This window comes from Myotis nattereri (genome assembly GCF_964212035.1).
Source record: "Myotis nattereri genome assembly, chromosome: 14".
Lineage (NCBI taxonomy): Eukaryota > Metazoa > Chordata > Mammalia > Chiroptera > Vespertilionidae > Myotis > Myotis nattereri.
In genome coordinates, this window is record NC_138089.1 from 59,067,046 (window position 1) to 59,090,702 (window position 23,657).

A 23,657-nucleotide genomic window follows, 5' to 3' on the forward strand; every position below is an offset into this window, starting at 1 on the left:
GCACTGTGGCCGAGACCGCCGTGACCCAGACCCATCCAGTCCTGATGCCGCCTTCTGAGCGGGGTGTTACTATCAGGCCCATTTCACAGGTGAGGAAACTGAGGGCAGCCAGCTAGGAAGAAGCCCATGTTCTTAGCCTTCCCAACCCGGAAGCAGTCCCAGGCCTTCCTCCCCCCTCCCCCTCCTTGCCTCCCCCCCCCCCCCCCCAACACCAGGACCTCTCACTCCCCGGCAGGACAAAAGTGCTTTTATTTATTGTGCCTGTGAGATACAAGGAGAGGCCCTGGCTGAGCCTGGCTCTCCGGCCTCTGCCCTCCAATCCCTGGGGCTGCCTCCGCGGCGGGGGGCGGGTCCGGACCCTCCAAGCTGGCGCAGAGCTCAAGGCAGCTGGTCCAGGAAGGCGAGGAGGGCCCGGTGGAAGTCTCTGGGCCTGTGGAGGTAGCAGGCGTGCCCCGCGTCGCGCAGCTTCACCACCGAGTGCCTGGGCAGGTGGCGGAGCCGCCGCAGGGACTCCGGAGCCAGGGTGCGGTCCAGCTCCCCGTACAGGATGAGCGTCGGGGTCTGCGGGGCAAGGCCAGGGCTGTGATCCTACGGCCTCCGGGGCCTGACCCTCCAGCCATCCCCTTAGGAAATCCTCCCCAAACACCATCTTCTCCATCCAGAAGGGGGGGGGGGTCGTGAGTCCTCCAAATGAGACCTGAGCCCTTTGCCCCCACGATGGGGAGCCAGGACCGGGGGACCCTCTTCCCAGTACCTTCACGGCCCCGAATTGCTCCCGGGTGTAGTTCTGGGTGGAGGCGGGCGCGATGGGCACGAAGCCGTGCAGCTGAGGGTGGTCCCGCATCAGGAAGGGCAGGGCGTAGCGGCCGCTCAGCGAGGGGCTCACCAGCACCGCGTTCCGCACCTCCAGGTCCCGCAGCGCGCGCGCCAGCAGCTCCGCCCGCCCCGCCGCGGTGCTCGCCTCCGGGGAAGGAGCCGAGTTCCCAAAACCTGGGCGGCAGAGGCACCAGCTGAGGGGGGCGGGAGGGGGCCGGGACTTCCGCGCCCCCCCCCGGCGGGGGAGGGGCCGGAGCGGTGGCCCACCTGCCCTAGCAGCTATTTTTTTGTGATGTGGTAGGCCTGCTGGCAAAGCCTTTCATCCGTCACATTGGCGAAAGTGAAGAAGGCTGGTGATGCGCAGTGTTGGGGAAGGTGCGGGGAAATGGGCACTTTCATCCTGACTGATGGGAGGAAATCCATCTAGCAGTTTCCGAGGGTCAGGAAATGATTGCCAACATTTAAAAGATGTGTGTCCTTTACCCCATCAACGTCCTTGGTAGCTTCCTAAGGAAATGATTGCCCTGTGCTCCAGGCAGCAGGTCCAAAGGTGCGTGGGTACCCAAGCATTTCAGCTCCCAATCCATCACAGCCCCCCAGGAGGAGTGGCCAGGCGCAACCTGCCCATCCCGCCGTGGCGCCGCCGACTGAAAGGAGGTCACAGTGACTGGTAGGGTCCCAGAGACGTGGTGGGGGGAGAGGACCAGGCTGCCGGTGGGTTCACGAAGCCGGAGGACACCTGTCACGTTCACAACCCCCATCACACAGGCCTGCACACTCTTCTTTCTGTCCGGACATGCCCGAGGGGCCTGGCTCCCCCAGACTGCTGAAGTGAGAGGGCCCAGGGCTCTGAGGGTGTCATGCTTATTTGATTTTTTTTTTTTAATCCTCACCCAAGGATATTTTTCCATTGATTTTTAGAAAGAGTGGAAGAGAGAGGGACAGGCAGAGAAAATATCGATGTGAGAGAAACATCGATTGGTTGTCTCCTGCATACGCTGGGGCCAGGCCTCGGGCCTGGGAGGAGCCTGCAACCAAGGTATGTGCCCTTGACTGGAATTGAACCCGGGACCCTTCGGTCGGCTGGATAGGCCGACACTCTATCCACTCAGCCAAACCAGCCAGGGCTTGTTTGATTTTTTAATGTCAAGAGTGATAGCATAAAGCCTTTGACAGCTAAAAAAAAAAACAAAAAACAAAAAAAACCAACAACAAAACACCAACAAGCTCTCTAGTTTGTCATAAAAAATATGGTGAGGTCTCCCCTGAAGTGAGGCACGCTCCACTTGCTTGGTGATGTGCACCAACCCGCACAAGTTTACAGGTAGGAAATACAGACCTTTTCCTGTGCCATCTTGTATTGTGACCTGTCACTGCTCGTCCACATACAGGGGTCCAGATGCAACCGGCCACATCTCAGGGCTTTCCTACCCCCCCCACGTCCCCCTCTGGGAAGCCACCCCTTGGACCTGCTGCCGGCTGCCTCCCCAGACCAGGGCAGGGCTCTCACCTGGGAGGTCAAGGGCCACGGCCCGGTAGCCCCTGTGCGCCAGCAGCTGCAGCGTGCCCAGCTGCTCCCACGTGCGCGAGGTGAAGGCTTTCCCGTGGAGCAGCACCACCTCCACCCTGCGGGCACATGGGGGGTGGTCTGAGGCTTTGGCAGGGCCCCACTTTCTTCCTAGGCTTCTCCCACTGCCCTCCCAGCCCTCAGCACCCCGCGTGGAGCTGGGGTCCCACACAGGGGCTCATCCTTCTACTAGACCCTGGGGTCAGCACCCACCTTTGTGCCCGGTGGAGTGGGAGCACCTCGCGGTAAAAGATGGGGGAGTTGCCAGGGGTGAGACCGGCCAGGATTGTGACATTGGGGTCTCCCCAGAGCCAGGAAGTGTGCTCAGGGGGGCCTGGCAGCCCCACGTACAGTAGCAGCATGAGCAGCAGGCCCAGGCCCAGCAGGGCTGTGTGGGACCGGCTCATGGAGGTTTGTACCACAGTCTGGAGGAGGAGGAGAGGAGAGGAGGCTGAGGCCCCACTTGGCCCCCGGGGCCCCATCCCGAAACCCCACCCGGAAGCGCCCAGCTGAGGTAAAGCTCAGCCTTGAGGGTGGCACAGTGGTGAGGCCCCAAAGGGGAATGGCTGTGTAGAGAGGTCCGGCTCAGGGCATGTGTAGACTAATGCTAAACTCAGAATGTGCTTGACAATGGGTGGGAATATACTAGTAACCCAGCCCAGCTGGTTTAAATGGGAAGAGGGAGCAGGGAGAATCCAGGGAGGAGGAGAAGCTGAGGCATTGGGGGGGGGGGGGGTGGCAAAGCGGGGGGGCAGGCAGGAGAATGGCACCGAAATGGAAAGGGCAGCATTGGAGGCTGGAGCGATGAATGCCACCCCCTCCCCCAGCTTCATGCCAAGCGACTTGCTTCATGGACTCCTCCGGCCAGGTCCTTTGCCAGCCCAGAGGACAGACCTCAGGGCCAGGACCCAGAGAGCAGTCAGCCGAGTCTCCAGTGTGTCAGTAAAAGAGGGAGGGTAGTCCCGGCTGCCCCCAAGCCGCCTCCTGTGAGATTTCACCGACACAGAGGACTCGACTGGGGCTGGCCTCTTGGGCCTAGGAGGAGCCAGCCCCCTGCTTGTTCCCAGATCCCAGTAAACACATCTTTATTGAGAGTCTCCAGCCCCACCCGCCTCTCCTGGGATGTTGCTTCAGCCCCACTCCCAGGCCCCCAGGTCAGGGGGCGACCCAGGGGCTGAGCAGAGGCCCTGGTTGGCTTAGGTTCCCACAGACAGGGCTTCCATGCGGCCCCTCCTTGCGGTGGAGACTGGGCCACGGGCCGCTCCAGGTAGGAGAATTCTGCCGTTGCCTTGGCAACCCGGAGGCTGGAGCACTAGGCAACCTTACCTGGCAGGTAGCAGGCAACCTGATCTAGCGACTGCAGATACAGGGCCTGGGCTAAGGGTGGAGACGTGCCCACGGAGGCCTTGGCATACGCACAGACAATGACACACAGGTGTACATGCGTGTCCACATGAAAGACACCCTCAAAACCATGCCCAGCATCAGGCACCAGGAAGGCAGACAGACGGACAGACAGACACACACGGTTTCAAAACCACACGCAGTTCCTCAAATGTCAAGAACACCGTCATACACCGAGCCCTAAAACTACACATGCACAGCCAGACAGACGGACACACAGACACACAGAAATACACACATAGACACACAGCCAGTACACACCCTCAAAATCACACGCCGAAATATACACTGTACACACCCAGACAACAAGCGGGCAGACAGAGCCACTGACATACACCCCACGACAGACACACCACACCAGACCCTCAGGAGCACACGCAGACGAACGCGCGCGCACTCGCGGCCCCAGCGCCGGCCCCTCCCTCCCGCTGGACTCTGCCCAGGGCGCCGGGCAGAGGAGGGGCAAGCGGGCCCGCCCCGGGCACCCTGCTGGCCTCCGTCCCGGGGGACACTCACCCGGCTGATCGAGAGGACCCGGCCGGCCGCCGCTGAGCCGGCCCCGCCCACGCGGAACCAGCAGCCAAACCGTCCGGCGACCATGGCGCTGCGTCCGCGGCTCCGCAGGCTCGGCCCGCACCCGGCGAGGCGCGCGTGCGCAGTCCGCAGTCGCAGGCCTTGCGCCTGGTAGCCCCGATGGAGGGGGGACAGGGGGCGGCGCCCCAAAGTCCGCAGCCCGGCCCCTCGCCAGATTGTCCGGATTGTTTGAGGCCTGAGAGCCGGGGTAGAGCCACGCGGCCTCCTCCCACCGGGGTCGCCACCCACGTCCAGCCTCCCCTCCGGAAAGCGGGGGTCCGTCTAAGGACGGTTCTCAACCTGTGGGTCGCGACCCCTTTGGCGGTCAAACGACCCTCTCGCAGGGGTCGCCTAAGACCATCCTGCATCTCAGATATTTACATGACGATTCATAACAGCAGCAACATTACAGTTATGAAGTAGCCACGAAAATAATGTTATGGTTGGGTCACAACATGAGGAACTGTATTTAAAGGGCCAGCAGGTGGAGAACCACTGAGGGTTGTCTTAGGACGGAAGGACGTGCCAAGCCTTAGGGCAGGGTCTGGCAGGGAGGCCTCGCAGTGTAAGTGCCAGATTGTTGAGCAGCAGCACTCCCCTGACCTTACAGATGCAGGTCCGCACAGGCCGGGCCCAGCCAGGGCGGCCTCTGGGCCCTTCGCTCTCTTCTCTTACGGTTCCTGTTTGGCGACAAGTGATGGATGTCCGCTCTGCCCCCAGGCCTGGCACAAAGAGGCTGCAGGACTATGCACCCTGCGGGGTGGGTGACCTCGCAGCCATTCTACAGGCCAGGAAGGAGGCTCCGAGGCGTTGGGGAAACGATCAAGGCTGCCTGGCTGGGCACTGGCAGAATCTCGCACTCAAACCTGTCCCACCCTAGCCGGTTTGGCTCAGTGAGTAGCGCGCCAGCCTGCGGGACCCTTTCGGGTTTGATTCTGGTCAAGGGCATGTACCTTGGTTGCGGGCTCCTGGTCAGGGCATGTGCAGGAGGCAAGCAAACACATCGATATTTCTCTCTGTCTTTCCCTCTCTTCCACTCTCCCCGAGAACCAATGGGACAATACCCTCGGGTGAGGGTAAATAAAACAAAAACAAACAGTGGAGCCTCCACTGCATGCCTAGCGAGCAACTCTGCACCTGGGCAGTTCAGGCTGGGGCTGGGGATGGGGAGGAGGGGAGGAGGGAACAACCCGGAGGCGACTCCAAAGGGAGCTCAAGCCGCCCCTGTGCTTGTGGGGCGGGTCGCGGGGTCTCGGGAAGGCACCCAGTCCCATGCTTGGGGCACGTGGGCCCTGCCGCCGATTGTGGCCACCAGAGGGCGCCCCGCAGCCCGGCCAGGCCACCTCCCTGTTCCCAGCCCCGCCCCGTTTCGCTGCCCCGGGCCCCATTAGCCTCCAGTCCTCGGCTTCCTCCCGCTGTGCGAGCCCACGCAGCTCTCCAGGTACCTGCCTTGCGCCCCAACCCTCTCTCCCTCTCTCCAGTTAGACTATCCCAGTTTCTCCCCTTCCCACTCGGCTCCCAGGTCCCCTTCCTCGGGCCTCCCCACCCCTTCCTCGTGCGCCCGCCCGCCCGGGCCCGCCGAGCCAGCAGGGGTCCTGGGAGGGCGCAGAGCAGCCCCGGCGGCTCCGCGATCGCCCCCTGACCACGGCGTCAGCGCGCCGGCTCCCCACGTCCCTTGCGGGCGGGAATTCCAAATGCTTTTTCTTCTGAGCGCTGCGCTTTCCGCGTCCAGAAAATGGGTGTTTTTCTCCAGCCCCGACCCTCTCCTGCCTGCGGTGCCAAACTCCGACCCTTCACAGTGCCTCGAAGAGGAAGAGGTCGATGAGCAAAATAGTCGGCTACTTACTGTGACTGAGCAACTCCCACGCTCCGCGGTCAGCGCTGGGCCGGCCCGCAGGGTTTCACAAGCGCGGCCTCCTTTGACCGCATCGGCCACCTAGGAGCTGAGCGCCCCTGGGTTGGCCCCACTTGCAGAAAAGGATGCCAGTGGGAACGAGAATCATAATGGAAGCCCCTGTACTGGGGTCTTTCCAAGGGCAGACACCCTCTTGCCGGTTCTTTTTCTCCTTGTTAGTTCTTGATGTAGGCTTTCAAGTCCCATTTTCCAGATGAGGAAACTGAGGCCCAAGACCACACAATTAAGTGAAGGGCAGAGAGAAATAACACCTTCGTTTTCCTCGCCCCAAAGCTTGTTCCTAGAGTTCTGGGAGCCCGAGGGGGCGGGGGGCTTGCTGCTCCCCTGGACCCTGCCCTCTCTGTGGCGGCTTTTCCACTCCACGGGGCAGGCTGCCCTGTGGCTCATCAGCCTGGTCTTGAACCGCAGGCATTGCAGGCAGCAGCATGGCGGACGTGGAGCAGCGGGAGGGCACCATCCAGGTGCAGGGCCAGAGCCTCTTCTTCCGGGAGGTGCGGCCGGGCGGAGGGCAGGCCGCCCGGTTCTCGGTGCTGCTGCTGCACGGGATCCGCTTCTCCTCCGAGACCTGGCAGAACCTGGGCACGCTGCTCAGGCTGGCACAGGCGGGCTACCGGGCGGTGGCCATCGACCTGCCAGGTACTTCTGGGCAGAATTCTGTTCTGGAGGGGTGGTGGGGACCTCCTTGGGGACCCGGGTCTGGGGGCCTGGGGGGACTTGGGCCAGGGCCCAGAGCGCACTGCAAGAACTCGAGCTCCCCTCATCTTGACGGATGTGCCTGGATACTGCCCAGCTGCTCTGGGTGTTGCCGGGGGCAGTGTCTCAGAGCCTGTGTCCTCGTCTGTAACGCGAGATAACCACGCTCCTGTGGGGGTTGGCTCTAGTGAGCATGGAATGATGTCCGCGTGACTCTGTGGCCAGGACCTGACACAATAATTGGGCTCAGCCCATTGGAAGAAACATGTGTTGACAGAGCCACAGCCCTGGGCCCCGCTGGAAGCCCCGAGAGTGAGGCTGAGTGTCCTGGTGGGTGGCTGAGCCGCTCGCCCGCTCGCTGGTCATGATCCCAGGAGAAAGCCCTCAGCTGGGCTCGGGGGGAGGCCCTAACCCCTGGTGCCGGGGGTGGAAGGGACTGCACGGGTGGCTGACCTGCTCCCCTCACTGGCCTTGGCTGGGATGGCCTCAGTGCCGAGGGCGGGCCTCCGGGCCCAGACGGGATTGGTTGACAGTGGGTTGGGCTGAGCTTCCAGGCTCAGGTCTTGAGCTCATCTTTCTGGGGGGATGGCGGGACTCACCCACTGCAAGGGAGGTACGTGCAGAGCCAGCCCCTCAGCCCTGTCCTCGGCACTCACCCTCCGTCCCTGGGACGGGAGCCCCTTGAGCAGTTAGCGCCATCTCACAACCATCCTAACCGCAGGTCCCTTTCCCCCTTTAACAGCTGGGGAAACTGGGCAGTGGAGAGGGCCAGGGGGCCTTCCCAAGATCACATTGATAGTAAATGGAAAATTGGGACTCGGGTCCGGCTGTGTTGGACTTTAGGGCCTATTCTTTCCAGGCGCTGTACTGACGAGGGAGGGGCCTCATGCCGGCCACAGATAGGACAGTCCCGGCTGTGGCAGAAATAAAGTTGGGCATGCTGCACAGAGAGACTGTCCTAGGAGGGCTTCCTGGAGGAAGAGACCCTCCCCACTCACCGGCTTGTCTTGTTTCCTCCACACTGAAATCCCTGCAGGCCTGGGGCATTCCAAGGACGCAACAGCCCCTGCCCCTGTCGGGGAGCTGGTCCCCAGCAGCTTCCTGGCCGCTGTGGTGGATGCCTTGGACCTGGGTCCCCCGGTTGTGATCAGCCCGTCTCTGAGTGGCATGTACTCGCTGCCCTTCCTCACGGCCCGTGGCTCCCAGCTCCGGGGCTATGTGCCAGTGGCCCCCATCTGCACGGAAAAAATCAGTGCTGCCGACTATGCCAGAGTGAAGGTACCCCTGTGGGAGGCAGCGATGCCCCTGCCAGGAGCAAGGGAAATCCCTCTGGGAGTGGGGTAGCCGAGGGGTAGCTTCTGGGAGGAGTTGAACCATCAAACTGTATCCTTTTGCTTGATTTAGATTCCTGTGCCAGGCCTTGTGCTAAACTGTGTGCTGGGACCGACACAAACCCACACCCCGTCCCTTGGGAGCTGGCTCCCCCCATCCCACTGGGCCAGCGTGTCTCTCCCCTCATGTGGGGTGACCCAGGGAGAGACTGAAGGGATGTGGAGGCCAGGGAGACCGGGGCCGGCGTGGGAGGTCCCCGCTGATGTTGCCTCTTTCCTCTCTTTAGACCTCAGCGCTGATTGTCTATGGCGACCAGGACCCCATGGGCCAGACCAGCTTTGAGCACCTGAAGCAGCTGCCCAACCACCGGGTGCTGGTCATGGAGGGGGCGGGGCACCCGTGTTACCTTGACAAACCCGAGGAGTGGCACGCGGGGCTGCTGGGTTTCCTGCAGGGACTGGCATGAGGCCTAGCTCTGTTGTCCGGGGGGCGCTGCTTGCCTTTCTGGGGCTCTCTCTCCCTCCCTGCACATCAACAGGTGTGTGTGTCTGTGTGTCTGCCTGGGTGCTGGTATTTCGGGTCTGTCTGTCTGTCTTTTCCTCTTTCTCTTGCAGTGACACACTGAGGAGGTGAAATCAAGACAAAAAAATCAGGAATCAATGGACGTGATCTGGTGGAGGGTAACCCATTAGATGAGCTTCTGCCGTGGGCTCTCCTGCTGGCTTTCACTCCCTCCTCTGCTCTGCCCAGCCCACCCCTCCTGCCTCCCACATCTGCCCAGGCTGCCCCAAAGGGCCCTCACAGCCCTATCCCACCTCTTAGGCCACAGTACACACATGCCCACATGCATGCTCACACATGTTCCCAAATATGACCCAACCACACAGGTACAGGCTCCTGCTGGGCTGCACACCAGGTGCACACATGCATGCTTGTCCGCCTACAGAAGCGTCCACATAGGCAGCGCCCTCCCATCCATACAGCACCCCTATGTCTGGGAAGGTGGGGACCCAGAGTCCTCGGCCAGGCTTAGGGCGTGGCCTGCCCTGAACTCCGCTCCCGATCATAACTGCCCCCCAAAGGAGAGGATCACCCTCTGACCCTCAGATCTCCCTCTCCCCCCCTCCCCGAGGCGCCACACCCTCCCAGGTTGTTAGGCCTGGGTCTTCTGAGCCCAACCAAGCCCTTTCCTGCTCCCAGGCCGGGGGGCGGGGCGCAGAGTGGAGGTCCGTGAAATAAAGTGAAGCAATTAGACCCTCAGGCTCTCGCTGCCTCCAGAGCGTCGCCCCTCCCCCGCCCCTTGGGACCGCCGCCACCACGGGCCCCTCCCCCACCGGCGGGACCAGATGGTCCCCTGCCCTTTGTCCACCCGGCCAGATGGAGGGGAAGGGAGATTGGATTCCCCTCCCCACCCCCACACACCCAGGTGCCAAGAGACTCAGCTGTGGGGGGAGGTGGAGGTCAGTGGGACCCGGCTGAGCCGATTACGGGGGAGAGGGAGGTAGATTTGCTCGTGGGGGCCGTGGGGGGGGGGGGGCAGGAGGGCCTGGGAACAGCCCTGCCTCCGCCGACTCCAGCCCATTCGCCACCAGAGTCTCAACTTCGCCGGCCTCCCTGGCGACCCCAGCCCCCAAAGGAACTCTGGGGGTGGCTTTGGGGGGATCGCAGGCGGGGTGCCCGGGTCACTGCGTTCTCAGGCCCCTCCTCCGGCTGCTCGGTAACCTGTCCCGGGCGGGCGGGCGGGGGCCGGGCCTCGCGGGCGCAGAGGGCGGCAGGGGGTGCGGGGTCTGGGGGGGGGGGGGCGAGAGCCCCGCGCAGGGATGGATGGCGCCGAGCGGGAGAGCAGGGACGCGGCCCGCGGCGCGTGGCAGCCACGCTCCCGGGGACCGAGCCGAAGTGGGGTGCAGGGGGCCGGCAGCGGCGCCGGGCAGGCGGGCGGGCGGTCGGAGGAGGGGACTCGGGCCGGGCGCGGCGCGGGGGGCGCGGGGGGGACCGAGGCTGGAGCCGCGCTTCAGGCCCGATCTGCCCGCGCCTCCCCCTCCCGGGCCGGGGGCTCCACGCGGGGAGGGTCGCCCGCTCCCCCGGAAGCGGCGCCGCGCCGGGCGCACCAGGGCGCGGGGCGGGGCGGCGGCTGCGGCACTGGGGCGACGGGGGCGGGCCCGCGCTGTAATCGGATCCGGGCCGGGGGCGGGAGGGGCCGCCGGGCGGGCCGGGGGGTGGGGGTGGGGGGCGCGGAGCCGGGCTCCGGGCCGGCCGGGCTCCGCGCCTGTCAAACCCCTCCATTGTTCGCAGCTGATGTCACTCGCAGTTGTGCGCGGCCGCCTCTCCGGGGACAATGTGGGACTGAGCGGCCCAGCCGCCGCGCCGCCGCCGCAGGACAGCCCCAGCGAGGTAGGGCGCGGGCCGGGCGGGGCCCCGCGGGCCGCCGAGTGTGGGGGTTCGGCCGGGGTTGGGAGCCGGCTCCCGAACCCACCAGCCGGGGTCCTGGGTTTGGGGGCCTGGGAGGCTGCAAGGAACACGTTCCCTGCCGCACGCGGGCCCCGGCCTGCACAGATGGGGGGCGCTGGTCTGCTGGAGGGGCCCCCAGCACGAGGGAGGAGCTTGCTGGACCCGAGACCCCAGATTGGAGGCCTCATCCCACCTGCTGTTTCCGTCCTTTGGACCTGCCCTGGGTTCGGGTTCTGCCCATCCTTGTCCCCACCTGCCGTTCCCTGCGGTTCCCGGCCCAGTACACACCCCTTCCTATTCCGCAGTCTTCCATGGGGCCCCACGCAGGCCTCCAGGCTCGGAGGGTGTGGAGGTGACAGTGGGGGCTCCCAGGGGTCCCTGGTGCTCTATGGCTCTTCAGCCCCACAGCTCGGACCTGACTTCTTGGCTGGAGTCCTTGGGGGTGGGGGGCTTTGGCCGCTCATGCCAGCCTGGCCCTGGTGCCCGCCTGGTCAGGAGGGAGGTGACCGCCTCCTTGCCTCCTGTCCCAGGCCCGCCATCTTGAGACCTGTGGCACCCAGTGCCCCACCCGGCCCTGCCCCCTGGGGAGTGGGACTGGAGGGATGCGCCCAGGGCCGGTTGCCTTCCCTGCTCCCAGAATGTGGGCTGCGGGTCCCCACTGGCCCGGGACGCTCACCTTCATGCTGGACCAACAGGGCCTGTGTCTCCAGGGGCCTCGTTCCCCACAAAGAGCCCAGGACTCCCTAGGAGCGGAAGCCTCAACTCCAGCCCTCGCTGTTTCTTGGGGTGACCCTCTTTGTCTCAGAGCCAGCACCTGGGACCCGATGCTTTTCCCATCTGAAGGTCCTGGAACCCTCTCAACCTCCAAGGCACCCCCATCCCAGCCCCCACCCCCAGCCTTCATCAGCATGCAGGCCCAGGCTGCCCAAACACAAGGGGATTGTTCTCCTCACATGCTCAGGGCGGGGGGCTGGGAGCAGGCGGCCCACACACCCTGGCAGGCCCAGGCCACAGGGAGGCTTGCTGTGCCCCACCCTGTGTCCCCAGACAAGCTCTGTCCACCCTTCCTACTCCCATCACTGCCCCCCTGCAGCGTCCATCACCATTGCATGGGCCCAGACTTCTTGGGGAAAGAGATCTGCGCTACACGGGGACCCTGAGCTCCTCCCAGCTCTGCCAGTTGCCTCTCCTGCAGCCGCACAAACCAGCCCCTTCCCTTCTGGGCCTCAGGTTCCCCTCTGGTGAGGCCCTTCCAGCTGTGACGGGCCCAGCCTGGCGTAGTGAAACCTACTCATGGGCCACACCCAGCTGTTCTTCCAGCCCCACTGCCCCTGGGGAAACCCACTTTGGGCCCCCAGAAGCCTCAAAGCCCCGGGCAAGTCCCCTAACCAGTGACATGTCCGGGGGCCCCCAGACCCCGAGAAACAGCAGGGACAGGGCCTGGGCTGCTGAGGAATGAGGCCTGGCTCTCAGGTGACTCGTCCCCGTGTCTTCTCTCCCCCATCCTCACTGCTCCCCTGGGACCCCGAGCCCCCATCTCTGGTCCCTGATGCCCAGGCCCTGTGAGCCGTCTTTCCCCTGCACACTCAGCCTGGTCCTGGCTCCTGCTCTCCGGGAGCCTCCGTGTTGTGGAAAGACAAGTTCGGGAATGCCCAACTGGGGCTCCCTTGAGTTGCAGGCATACCTTTGGGGGCCCAGAGCCCTGAGTGATTCTATCTGACTTGGATGGGGAGAGCGTCACAGGCGAGGTGGCTTTTGACAGCCGGGAGGACGGGCATTTCAAGCCGGGATCAACCTGGGCAGAGGCCCAGAGCCGGGAGGTGCTGGGTGTGTTTTGCAGCCCGGTGCGTGGGGGATGGGATGCGAGAGACGTTGGCAGGGGCCCGATCGAGAAGGCCCTTGAGTGCCTGTCTATGGAGATCAGCCTCGGGCACTGGGGAGCCAAAGATGGCTACTGAGCATCAGAATGACCCAGGCCCCAGGATGGAGAATGGAAGCTAGAGACCTTCCTCAATTTGGGTGAGACAGTGAGGGGATGGGTACCAGTGGGTGGGGCTGTATCACAAAACTGCCCTCTGCTGGAGCCCAGTCCCGACCTGGGCCTGCCTCGTTTTCCCTTGGCCGTGTGGACTCTTGGGGAAGGGGGCAGGGGGTGCCTACGGATGCTCTGAGGAGGCTGTCGCATTCCTGGCCCAGCCAGGTTGTCTGAGCCTCCCTTCTCTGCCTGGCACTGAGCGTCCCAGACAGCCCTGGTAGCCCCAGGCCGCTCCCCTGCAGGCCCCTCCTCCCCGCTCTCCTGAGAAATGGGTATGAGTGGCCATCCTGGGAGGCGGAGAGGCCGTGCGAGGGGTGTGAGGATGCTGGGGCGGTTCTGTGGAGGCCTGGCTAATCAGGAATGGTGAGCGGAGAAGGCCAAGGGCAGGGGAGTCAGAATCCCTCCGTACCCCAGGTCCAGTGTCCAGCCCCCGGCCGCGCCCTGCTCCGCCTGATCCCCACGCATTCCCCAGCACCACTGGGCGTGGCCGCCATGGCTGCTGTGGGAGTAGGTGGAGGAGGTTGCTAGGTTAGGCTGGAGGTGCTGCGGGGAGGTTGGGGGATGAACTTGGAGACTGGACCCCTCTCTCCCCCGCCCAGGTGGGCCTACAAGCCCTAGTTGGTCCAGATGCTCTGGCCAGCAGAGCCCAGGGAATCCCCCAAGGGGTGGGCCGGTCCGCGGAGTCGCCTGGCCCCAGGAGCCCTCGCCTCCCCCGGATTGTTCTTGCTCCAGAACAAAGCCAGGGTGGACACTTGATCCCTGCCTGTGGGGGGAGCTGGCTAAGCCCCCAGCCCTTTGATTGGGCAGCTGTCATGAGAGAGAGACAGCTGGGGGGGAGGGGCAGGAAGGGGCAGCCACCATCGCTTACACAGCTGTCACCTCCCCCCGCGGCCCCCTCCAGCCTGAGTGGCAGGAAGCCAGGGACAGGAGTGGGCGCTGGGACTGGGGAGGGGGCCGGGGAGCAGGAGGGAACCGGAGGTCAGAGCTGGCCTAAGCGGGCTGGGCTCTGCCAAGGAGCTTGCTGACGGGAGGGGCCTGGCGCCCCCAGAGGTGAGCTGGAGGTCAGTGTGGCCTGAGGTGTGGCTACCATGTGGGTGGCCCAGCAGGGACCCAGGCCCACCAGGCTGGAGCGGCAATGACTCCCCAGAGCCCCAGGAGGCCGAGGGGAGTGTGTGCCTAGTGGGGCCGCTGTTCTTAGGGTTCCTGGGAGAGTAATTTGGGCGGCCTGTGTCGGGACCTCTTGTTCTCTCCTAAGACAGGGCAGACCTTAGGGGTCCCTCAGAATAGGAAGGACAGAGAGAGCAGCAAAACACACACACACACACACACACACAGAGCCAGGTGGGTAAGCAGGTCCGGGCCAGGTGGAGGCCTGGCCAAGGTCACCCACCGGATGTGGGGTGGTGGGGCTCCATGCAGACCTTGTCATTTCAGGGTAGGAGCCCAGTTCTGGCTCCATTGCAGCCCTCTGACCCTTGTGTTTCTGGGTTCGAGGCCCCCAGGAGGTGAGGTGGAGATGGTCAGAGGACCTGTCGGGTCTCCATGGTTACCACCCCACAGGGGCTCCTGAGCCTCGGGAGATTCTGAAGCCTAAGACCATGCCTCTAGACAAGCTGTGAGTCCTTTCTAAACACGACCCTCATCTGCGAGGCAGGCAGGGGTCTCAGAGACCACTCCCCACCTTGGAAGAGCCCCCTCTAGGACCAGGACTCACATTCAGCCCGGACCCGTGACAGCCCCGCGGGCAGGCAGGACCCACCCGGCCCCACTGGGCTAGTCCCCGTGCCCGCTCTGTGACCTTGGGCAGGTTACAGACCCTCTGCAGGCATCAGGCTCCCTTTCTGCTCGGGGAAGTCATCTGTCCAGCCGACCAGCATGTTCTGAACACCTTCTCCGGCCTGTGGCCTGTCCCTGGCCTGAGCTCTGGGGACATGAGAAGGCGGCAGCCGTGGCGCCTGCTCTAAGGGACTCCGGGGCTTGGCTGTCCCCAGAAGCAGAGACCAGCGCTTTGTGGGGGAAGTGCCGGCAGCCGGAGGAATGCTAGCAAGGGCAGCCAGCGCGAGGCTGGCCAGGATGTCCACGGGGCACTGTCCCTGTGTCCACAGTTGACCTCTAACCTCTGGAGAATCTATGGGCAAAATGGGAATGGAGGGAGGAGCAGGTCGTGGGGAGGCAACAGGTACAGGGTGCTTGGGGGGACAGGGTCACCCCCATTGTACAGGTGAGACAGGCCTGATGCCACGCAGTGGCTTGTTCAGGCTTCATGAGAAAGCCAGGGAGCCCCCTTCCTACTCCATGCCCTTGACCCCTACATCAGGACAAGGTCGTCTGGAGCGCTCCAGGCTGGGACCCCCTTTGCCCCATGCCCTCCCGGGCAGGAGGGATTTGCAGGGTTAGGGCTCCGTCTTGGCTCTGACTTGCCACCAGTTGGTCCCGCGCCCTGTGATCCTCCTCGGGGCTGGTCCCCGTGAGCTCCCACCGAGGCTGAGCTTGGCAGGAGGCAGCCGCTGGAGGAGAGGGATTTCCAGGCAGGATTAAGGCTCAGGATTAAAGCAGGGCTTGCAAAGGGGTCCAGTGGGGAGGGCTGGCGACCGGCTAATCCCGGCAGCTAATCCCAGCTCCCCTTTCTCCATCAGTTTCCAAACTTGACATTCCCCAGCCCCCCGAGTCCCTCTCCTACCCATCACCCAGCCCCGGGGGGAGCATTCCCTCCGTTCTATGGGCGAGGACCCAGAGAGGTTACAGACCCTCTGCAGGCGTGGGTCCCACGGGACTGGTTTCTGGTACAGTAGAAAGGGCTCCCGCTGGGAAGGTGGCCAGCCCGGACACTGACCTCAGCACGTGGGAGAGGGCTTGGGGAACCACTGCTGAGCCCCCGACACCCCACTGCCCAGGACTGAGTGGACCCTGCTCAGCTGCCTGCAGGGCGCCTCTGCTTCAGGGAGCTAAGGGGATAGGAGCAGCGTCTGGGGGGCTCCCATCCCCTTCCCCAAGCCTTTGCCAGGCAGGGGCAAGAGGGCCCCTCAGAGCCTTGCTATCTTCACGTCCATGGCTCCCCGTGGCTGTCCCAGGCAACCCACAGGGTCCCCTCCTCCAGGAGGCCAGGGAGGGGCTCCCTTCCTCAGGACCCTAGAGGCCCCCCAGTTCACGCTTTCTTCCGACGTTTGGTGGGGAACAGGCTACTCATGGGGACTGTGCTTGGCTCATTTTAATCCTCATAACTCTTTGGGGATAGGACTTGGCTTCCCCTTCCTTCTTCCAGTGGGGACTCCGGGGCTCAGATGGGGTGAGCGAGCTGTCCAGGGTTGCCCACAAGCTCCCCGGTCAGTGGGACATTTGAGACTCAGGGTCCCTGTCATCTCTCTTCTCGGGGAGTTTGGTGAGCCCAGCTCTGGGGTCCCCATGCAAGGGCAGGGGGCCTGAAAGAGCTGAGCTCCTGTCTCACCCTCTGCCGCTGCCCCTGCCAGAGCCGGCCAGGCCGCAGCGTGGACGCACCCGCAGGCCGCTGTGGCCCCAGCCCCGCCTGACAGGATGAGCAGCTCAGACGCGGGGCTGGAGGAGGAGCCGGAGCTCAGCATCACCCTGACGCTGCGCATGCTGATGCACGGGAAGGTGAGGGGTCTCTGCTGCCACTTGGCAGGGGCGGGGTGGCGGGAGGGGGGCAAGGCCAGGTAAGGCCTGGCCGGCTGAGTTGGAGCTCAGGTGTCCTATCTTCATGGGGGGCAGGTCGGAAGGAGGGAGGGACAGGGCTGGGCATCGGCACCCCCTGACTCCTCTCTGGTCTGTTCGCAGGAGGTGGGCAGCATCATCGGGAAGGTAGGTGCTGGGTTCTGCTCTGTGTCCCCTCCGACCTGCGGCCTCCGTCCAGGAGAGGAGGCAGCGCAGTCAGCCTAAGAGCCTCCCTCCGTGTTTTTCTGCAGAAAGGGGAGACCGTCAAGCGGATCCGGGAGCAGGTGAGGGGAGACTGTGGAGAGGAGCCCGGGCGCCTGGTGTGGGGGGGGAAGGGAGCCGGAGGGAGGGCCTGCCCTCGGGGTGGCGGCCAGGCTGCTGCGAGGAGGTGAGGAGGGAGCCCCGCTGCCCGGCGCCTGTCCTGTACCCACAGAGCAGCGCCCGGATCACCATCTCCGAGGGCTCCTGCCCCGAGCGCATCACCACCATCACCGGGTCCACGGCGGCCGTCTTCCATGCGGTCTCCATGATCGCCTTCAAGCTGGACGAGGTGTGTGACCGGCTGGGTGGCGGCCCAGCTGCTTCCCTGGGAGGACCAGGACTTGGCTGGGGTGGGAGGGGAGGCCGAGCCCGGCAGGATTCCCGCATTCGAGTGGGACTGAGGTGGGCTGCCCTGCAGGGGGGGGGTGAGGAGCAGGAGCCTGCATAGAGGGGAGCAGCAGGGGCCTGCGGGGGTCGGGAAGCAGCAGGGGCCTGCAGGGCCCACCCTCCATCACCCTCCGTCTCCTCACCCAGGATCTCTGCTCTGCTCCCGCAAACGGTGGGACCGTCTCCAGGCCTCCAGTGACCCTTCGCCTTGTCATCCCCGCCAGCCAGTGTGGCTCCCTGATCGGGAAGGCTGGCACCAAGATCAAGGAGATCCGAGAGGTGGGGGGGACCACCCCAGAAGTCCCACCTCCTGCTGCCTACCCTCGGGGAGCTCTGAGCCTGGGCAGCTCTCCTCTGGCTGTGGGAGCTGACAGAAGTGGCCCCTGTTCTCTGCTTGCAGACCACGGGGGCCCAGGTGCAGGTGGCAGGGGACCTGCTCCCCAACTCCACCGAGCGTGCCGTCACCGTGTCCGGGGTGCCTGACGCCATCATCCTGTGTGTGCGCCAGATCTGCGCCGTTATCCTGGAGGTTCTGCTCGGGGGCAGGAGAGGGGGCACACCCACTGGGGGCAGGCCAGGCAGCCGCCATGGGCCAGGGGCCCCAGGACGTCCAATGCGTTTTCCTGGGGGTCGTGGGGAGGGCCTGGACAACACAGGATTCCTGCGAGGTCGGGTGGCCTAGCGGGGTCCTGACAGCTCCCCCATTTGTCCTTCCAGTCCCCACCCAAAGGGGCCACCATCCCGTATCACCCCAGCCTCTCCTTAGGCACCGTCCTTCTCTCCGCCAACCAGGTGAGGGGGCCGTAGGGGGGCCTTGTTGGAAAAAGGGGGATTGAAGTCGGGGAGGGGATGGAAGGAGGAATTGGGGGTCCAGGGAGGAGTGACTGCCCTGACCTATCCCAGTAACCCCTTCACCCCGGGGCTTCTCCATCCCCACAGGGCTTCTCCGTCCAGAGTCAGTACGGGGGTGTGACCCCAGCGGAGGTGAGTGACCCCAGCCCGAGGCACCCCTTCCCGAAGCAAGCCCCCTCTGACCTCTGCCCCTCTGACCTCTGCCCCTCTCCTCCGGCGCAGGTCACCAAGCTCCAGCAGCTCTCAGGCCACGCGGTCCCCTTTGCCTCCCCGAGCATGGTGCCAGGTGAGCAGCCCCAGCAGCACGAGGCAGGGCAGGTCCCCAGGGGCCAGCAGCCCCTGCCATGGACTTGGGGGGCAGGAAAAGCCCGGAGCCACACGCACCCCTCTCTCCCTAGGACTGGATCCTGGCGCACAAACCAGCTCCCAGGAGTTCTTGGTTCCCAACGACGTGAGCAGGGCCCCAGGGCCCGGGTGGGTGAGGGACGGGGGCCGGGCCTGGGCCTTGGGCAGGGCTGAACTCCCGCCTCCCCCCAGCTCATTGGCTGCGTGATCGGGCGCCAGGGCAGCAAGATCAGCGAGATCCGGCAGATGTCAGGGGCGCACATCAAGATCGGGAACCAGGCGGAGGGCGCCGGGGAGCGGCACGTGACCATCACTGGGTCGCCCGTCTCCATCGCTCTGGCTCAGTACCTCATCACTGCCTGGTGAGTGTGGGGTGGGGCATGGGGGTCATAGGTCACAGGTCAGGGGGCCTACCTGCCTGAGAAAGGCACAGGTGGGGTGGGGAGAGATGACCTCTCTGTCTGGGTCCCTGCTCTCCATCACTCCCGCCATGTTGCCCCATCTTCCGCTCTCCATCCATCCCTGGGTCCTCTCCCCTCATCTGCTCTGTGCCCTGGGCCTCCCCGCTGCTCCCCTCACCCCGTACAATGTCTGCTGTCCTTTCTTCCGTCCGTGCCCTTCCCCCTGTCCCATCTTCTCCTCCGTTCCCGTCTCCTGATCTTGCCCTCCTTGTCCCCTCTCACCCTACCGTCTCCTCCATCTCCCCCCATATCCCTCTCTCCAGTCTAGAAACGGCCAAGTCTACCTCTGGGGGGACGCCCAGCTCGGCCCCCGCAGACCTGTCTACCCCCTTCTCGCCGCCCCTGACGGCCCTGCCCACGGCTCCCCCTGGCCTGCTGGGCACGCCCTACGCCATCTCCCTGTCCAACTTCATCGGCCTCAAGCCTGTGCCCTTCTTGGCTCTACCACCTGCCTCCCCAGGGCCGCCGCCCGGCTTGGCGGCCTACACTGCCAAGATGGCAGCGGCCAATGGGAGCAAGAAAGCTGAGCGGCAGAAATTCTCGCCCTACTGAGGCCGCTGAGGCGCAGACGCGGGAGCAGGCAGGACCACCGGCTGGGGCTGCCCCTGTGCCCCGCCTGCCTGAGGAGACCCCAGCCCGGGGCCCCACACACCACTAATGCTCAGAAGCATGGATGCACCCTGCCTGGCCCCGCTCTGTGGGGGCCCCTGTGCTCAGAGTGGGTGCAGTTTCTGGCCCAGGGTTCTGGGGGCTGCACAGTCCCCGGTTGGGGGCTCCACCCCTTTAGCTCTGTGCTTGGGTGCAGGGAGCATCCTTAGTGCCCCACTTTGGGGGTCACTCATGCACTCCCCATTCCTTAGGGCTTCCCAGCCTACTGCCCCCTTGTGGGGATCAGGGAGGAGGGCTGAGGGAGGGGCCGGGGGCCATGCTTCTCTCCCCACCTCCCCGCAGATTCCTGCCGCTTCCACGGATAACCCTTTGACTGGAATGGACTGGCTGGGCTTGGCAGAGGGCCACCCAAGGAGGGGGCACTGCCAGGCCACTGGGGGGGTCCCACGGGGCAGGGCTGAGCTCTCAGCAGCAGACACTCTGTACAGTTTTTTCAATCCCTGTTTTTGAATAAATATTCTGAAACCAGGAAGCTGTGAAACACTGTGGGTGTTGGCAAAACTTCCAGAAAACGTGTGTGGGCAGCCCCAGAGGACCCCATCTGTGAACCCACCAGCCCGGGGTTCTGGGCCTGTGGGACACCCTTGGGGGGACGCGTCCAGCCTCCTGCCTCGAGCACGGAGCGGACCCGGTTGTTTGCCGGGCATTGTAGAGGCGGAGAGAGGCGCTCCAGGGGCTTGTCGGCCTCTTCAGGGCGGATGTCAGGGGCGTCTCCCTGAGTCTCTGCATTGGTTCCTCCTGTTGTGGCCGGAACCCAGACCCGCCCTGCCTGGCCCATCCCTTCCCTTCGGCTGTGAGCCCTGGGGATCCTGCCCACCTCTGCTCCTTCCGTGGCCTGAGGACCAGCCACCTAAGCTGAGAGGCCCTGAGAGATGGTCCAGGGTGCAGATGGGAGAAACGAAGACTGTGCTCTGAGTTAAGCCCAGAACCCAGGGTTCCTAGCTCCCAGAAGCCTCTGGGCCTCCCAGGTTGCAGGGCCCCTTTCCCCGTCCCAGAGCCGGATACCTAGGCAGGAGGCTGGATGGTCCCGGTGATACCACCCCCTTGCTCCGGCCCAGTGCAGTGTGAGTCAGACCCCCTCTCCGGTGGCCTTGGGCACGCGGAGGGTCCCCCCTCCTGCCAAGTCCGGCTCTTGATCTGGTGCCTCAGCAGGTCCCAGGGCAGGGCCCTCTGCAGGTCCCCGGAGGCGCCGCAGGAGGGCCCGCGGGTGCCAGGTGCGCGGAGCGCAGTCCCGCCGCGGCCGGGCTCGGCGCACCAGGCGGCCCAGCGCCCGGCGCAGGGGGCGCTGCAGGAGGCCGTACAGGAAGGGGTGCGCCGCGAAGGCGGAGTAGGCGACCCAGGTGACGGCCACCTCCGCCTTGGCGGCCTGCGCGGCGGGCGCCAGGCACGCACAGCCGTAGGGCAGCCAGCAGGCGGCGAACTGGCCCACGGCCAGCGCGGGCCCCAGGGCGGCTTTGCGCGCGGGCAGGCGGGGCCGCAGGGCGGGCAGGATGGAGAGCCGGCTGTCCAGGGAGTCGGAGCGCAGCCGGGCGCCGCGCGCGGGCGGCGGGGGCCGCAGGGCCGCGCGGCGCGCCACCAGGAAGATGCTGCCGTGGGCGCCGAGCAGCAGGAGGGCGGGCACCGCGAAGGCCAGCAGCGCCCAGAGCGGCCGGAAGGGCCCGAGGCCGCCGGCCAGGACGGAGCAGCGGGCCGGGGCCGGGGGCGGGGCGGGCGGCGGCCCGAGCAGAGCGAGCGCGCCCAGCAGCGCGGCGGCGGCCCACACGGCCGCGAGCACCAGGCCGGGCGGCGGCCGCGCGCCGGGCCGCAGCGGGTGCACGATGAAGCGGCAGCGCGCCAGCCCCAGCGCCGCCACCCCGAGCGTGCAGGCGGGCAGCAGCGCGGCCGAGAGGAAGCGCGCGGCGCGGCAGGACGCGGGGTCCAGGCGCACGCGGCCCAGCCCGGGCGGCGGCGCGGCCAGCAGGCCCAGCGGCATGATGGAGGCGGCCGCCAGCAGGTCCACGATGCACAGGTGCATCAGGTAGAGCGCCTCCTGCAGGCCCGGCGTGCGCAGCACCACCACCAGCAGCGCGCCGTTGCCCAGCAGGGCTGCTGCCTCCACGATGGCCGCCAGGATCAACCCCATGGAGCCTGCGACTTCGGTGGCCTGGAGGAGCCCGGTGGTGTTGGCCATCCAGCGCTCGGGCTTCACCCTGGGTGGGGATGCAGAGAGCGAAATGGGAGGGCCCCCTCCCCCGTTCCCATCCCCCGCTTCTTGCTCCTCTGGCCGCTCACCTCATAGGCTGCCCAGGCTCTGGCTCTGCTGCCCAGGCCCCCATCCTCTCGGGGGTTTGGCCAGCCCCATGGAGGGGTGCAAGGCTGGGACTGTGGCTCTCTCCGCTGCCCCAGCAGCTCAGCCCCTGCTGGAGATGGTACTGGCTGTCACTCTGATGTGGCCCTTCACAGACGCGGAGTTGGCAAGGGAGGGGCAGGGCCTGGCACCCGCCCCCTGGTCCTAGCAGCTGCCAGCTGCAGGCTGGAGGCTGTGCTGTGAGGGGCCCAGAGCAGGCAGGAGCTGGAGTCCAGAGCAGGACAGTGGAGGGTGGGAGGCGGGAGGAGCCAGCGTACTCCTCCTCGCGCTCTGGTTCTGTCGGGCCTCTCCACCTCGCTCCTTCTGGCAGCCCTCTCTGTGGTTCTGGCGCCTGCGGGTGGCCCTGGCCCCTGGACACTGGAATACCATTTCCCTCCATGATCGATCCAACCTCAGAGTGGTAGCAGCCTCCACGGTTGCTCATCGTTGGGTGGCCTCGCCGTCCCCTGTGAGTTCCGTTCCTTTCCTGGATCTGATTCCTCTTGTCTGGGATTCCGAGAGTGGTTTCCGCTTTGCTGACTGACCCCCGCCCTGCAGTCCACTCTCTGCACAGCAGCTGAAGCGGGTCCCTCTAACACAGCGGTTCTCCACCTTCCTAATGCCGCGGCCTTTCATACAGCTCCTCATGTGGTGACCCCCAACCATAAAGTTATTTTCGTTGCTACTTCATCACTGTCATGTTGCTACTGTTATGAATCGTCATGTAAATATCTGATATGCAGGATGTATTTTCATTGTTACACATTGAACATAATTAAAGCATAGTGATTAATCACAAAAACAATATGTAATTATATATGTGTTTTCCAATGGTCTTAGGCGACCCCTGGGAAAGGGTCGTTCGACCCCCAAAGGGGTTGCAACCCACAGGTTGAGAACCGCTGCTCTAACAGGTCACATCGGGCGTGACCCTCTTGCAGCCCCCCAGGAGCTTCCTGTCCTCAGAACAGCATCCCCTCTCTGTGACCTCACCCCTCCTCGCCTATTCTACTCCACGCCGGAGCCGTCCTCTTGCGGGTCCTCTCATGTGTCAGACTGGGTTCCGGCTCAGCACACCCTTCCCTCGGGTCTGTCCACGGCTCGCCCCTCACCGCACCCAGGTCTCTGCTGGAGAGAGGCCCTCGGTGACTGCCCGTCTCTCCTGGGATCGCTCCCCCTTCCCATCACCACTCCTTTTGCCCTGCTTTGCTTTCCTTCCTGGCGCCTTGCCCACCTGATACTGAGCTTCTTATCTGCCCATGTGCTTGTGTAGAGCCTGTTTTACGGGAATGTGAGTCCCGTAAGAGCAGGGACTTTGTCTGCGTCTTGCTCACGCTTGCGCCCCTGGGAACCATCACGGGCACATGGTCAGCATCGGGACAGATGGAGGCGGCGGAGACTAGGGCATGGACCCCCAGGTTGGACACCCTCTCTGCTGGGATTTATTTTTTTTTAAATATATTTTATTGATTTTTTTACAGAGAGGAAGGGAGAGGGATAGAGAGTTAGAAACATTGATGAGAAACATCAATCAGCTGCCTCCTGCACACTCCCTACTGGGGATGTGCCCGCAACCAAGGTACATGCCCCTGACCGGAATCGAACCCGGGACCCTGCAGTCCGCAGGCCGACGCTCTATTCACTGACCCAAACCGGTCAGGGCTCTCTGCTAGGATTTAAAGGGCCCAGCCCAGTTCTCCATTATTCAGACAGTAAGCTGATGCCGGGTCAGGGAAGGAATGTGTCCCTGATCACCCAGCTGCGTTGTACCTGGAAGCCAGGCTCTCTGCTTCCGGAGCTGCGTCCACAGCTGGAGTGTGGGCGTTCACCTCCAGGAGGCAAAGCTGGATTTCTGAGGTTTCCGTTCAGAGGGAGGAGACGGCATTGGTCTCCCTGCCCAGTGA

General features: G+C 64.7%; 4 protein-coding genes across 12 annotated transcripts; 2 read left to right on the forward strand and 2 right to left on the reverse strand.

The window, feature by feature from the left end:
• Window positions 1-230: 230 nt before the first annotated feature.
• Window positions 231-4,944, reverse strand: ABHD14A (abhydrolase domain containing 14A). 2 transcript variants are annotated; one of them, XM_081106598.1, is made up of 5 exons: window positions 4,304-4,944; window positions 2,597-2,808; window positions 2,327-2,442; window positions 755-990; window positions 231-561 (listed from the first exon to the last, which is right to left on the reverse strand). In XM_081106598.1, exons 1-5 carry the CDS (start codon window positions 4,385-4,387, stop codon window positions 379-381), a joined length of 831 nt encoding a protein of 276 aa, XP_080962724.1. In that variant the 5' UTR covers window positions 4,388-4,944; the 3' UTR covers window positions 231-378. The 2 variants fall into 2 exon arrangements, with proteins under 2 accessions (XP_080962724.1, XP_080962723.1); XM_081106597.1 differs by lacking the exon at window positions 2,597-2,808 and having other exon boundaries at window positions 4,304-4,753.
• A 783-nt stretch (window positions 4,945-5,727) lies between these two features.
• ABHD14B (abhydrolase domain containing 14B) lies at window positions 5,728-9,553 on the forward strand. The gene is made up of 4 exons (XM_081106607.1): window positions 5,728-5,801; window positions 6,684-6,911; window positions 8,005-8,246; window positions 8,587-9,553. Exons 2-4 carry the CDS (start codon window positions 6,701-6,703, stop codon window positions 8,764-8,766), a joined length of 633 nt encoding a protein of 210 aa, XP_080962733.1. The 5' UTR covers window positions 5,728-5,801; window positions 6,684-6,700; the 3' UTR covers window positions 8,767-9,553.
• Window positions 8,649-19,895, forward strand: PCBP4 (poly(rC) binding protein 4). Of its 8 annotated transcripts, none has more exons than XM_081106600.1 (14): window positions 8,649-8,980; window positions 10,593-10,691; window positions 16,251-16,395; window positions 16,576-16,599; window positions 16,704-16,736; window positions 16,886-17,002; window positions 17,248-17,379; window positions 17,501-17,629; window positions 17,818-17,892; window positions 18,040-18,084; window positions 18,175-18,238; window positions 18,351-18,403; window positions 18,490-18,659; window positions 19,022-19,895. In XM_081106600.1, exons 3-14 carry the CDS (start codon window positions 16,315-16,317, stop codon window positions 19,308-19,310), a joined length of 1,212 nt encoding a protein of 403 aa, XP_080962726.1. In that variant the 5' UTR covers window positions 8,649-8,980; window positions 10,593-10,691; window positions 16,251-16,314; the 3' UTR covers window positions 19,311-19,895. The 8 variants fall into 8 exon arrangements, with proteins under 8 accessions (XP_080962726.1, XP_080962732.1, XP_080962727.1 ...); XM_081106606.1 differs by having other exon boundaries at window positions 19,219-19,895; XM_081106601.1 differs by lacking the exon at window positions 8,649-8,980 and adding an exon at window positions 9,825-10,017.
• Window positions 19,896-20,221: 326 nt separating this feature from the next.
• Window positions 20,222-22,507, reverse strand: GPR62 (G protein-coupled receptor 62). The gene is made up of 2 exons (XM_081105553.1): window positions 21,699-22,507; window positions 20,222-21,616 (listed from the first exon to the last, which is right to left on the reverse strand). Exons 1-2 carry the CDS (start codon window positions 22,196-22,198, stop codon window positions 20,497-20,499), a joined length of 1,620 nt encoding a protein of 539 aa, XP_080961679.1. The 5' UTR covers window positions 22,199-22,507; the 3' UTR covers window positions 20,222-20,496.
• Window positions 22,508-23,657: the final 1,150 nt, after the last annotated feature.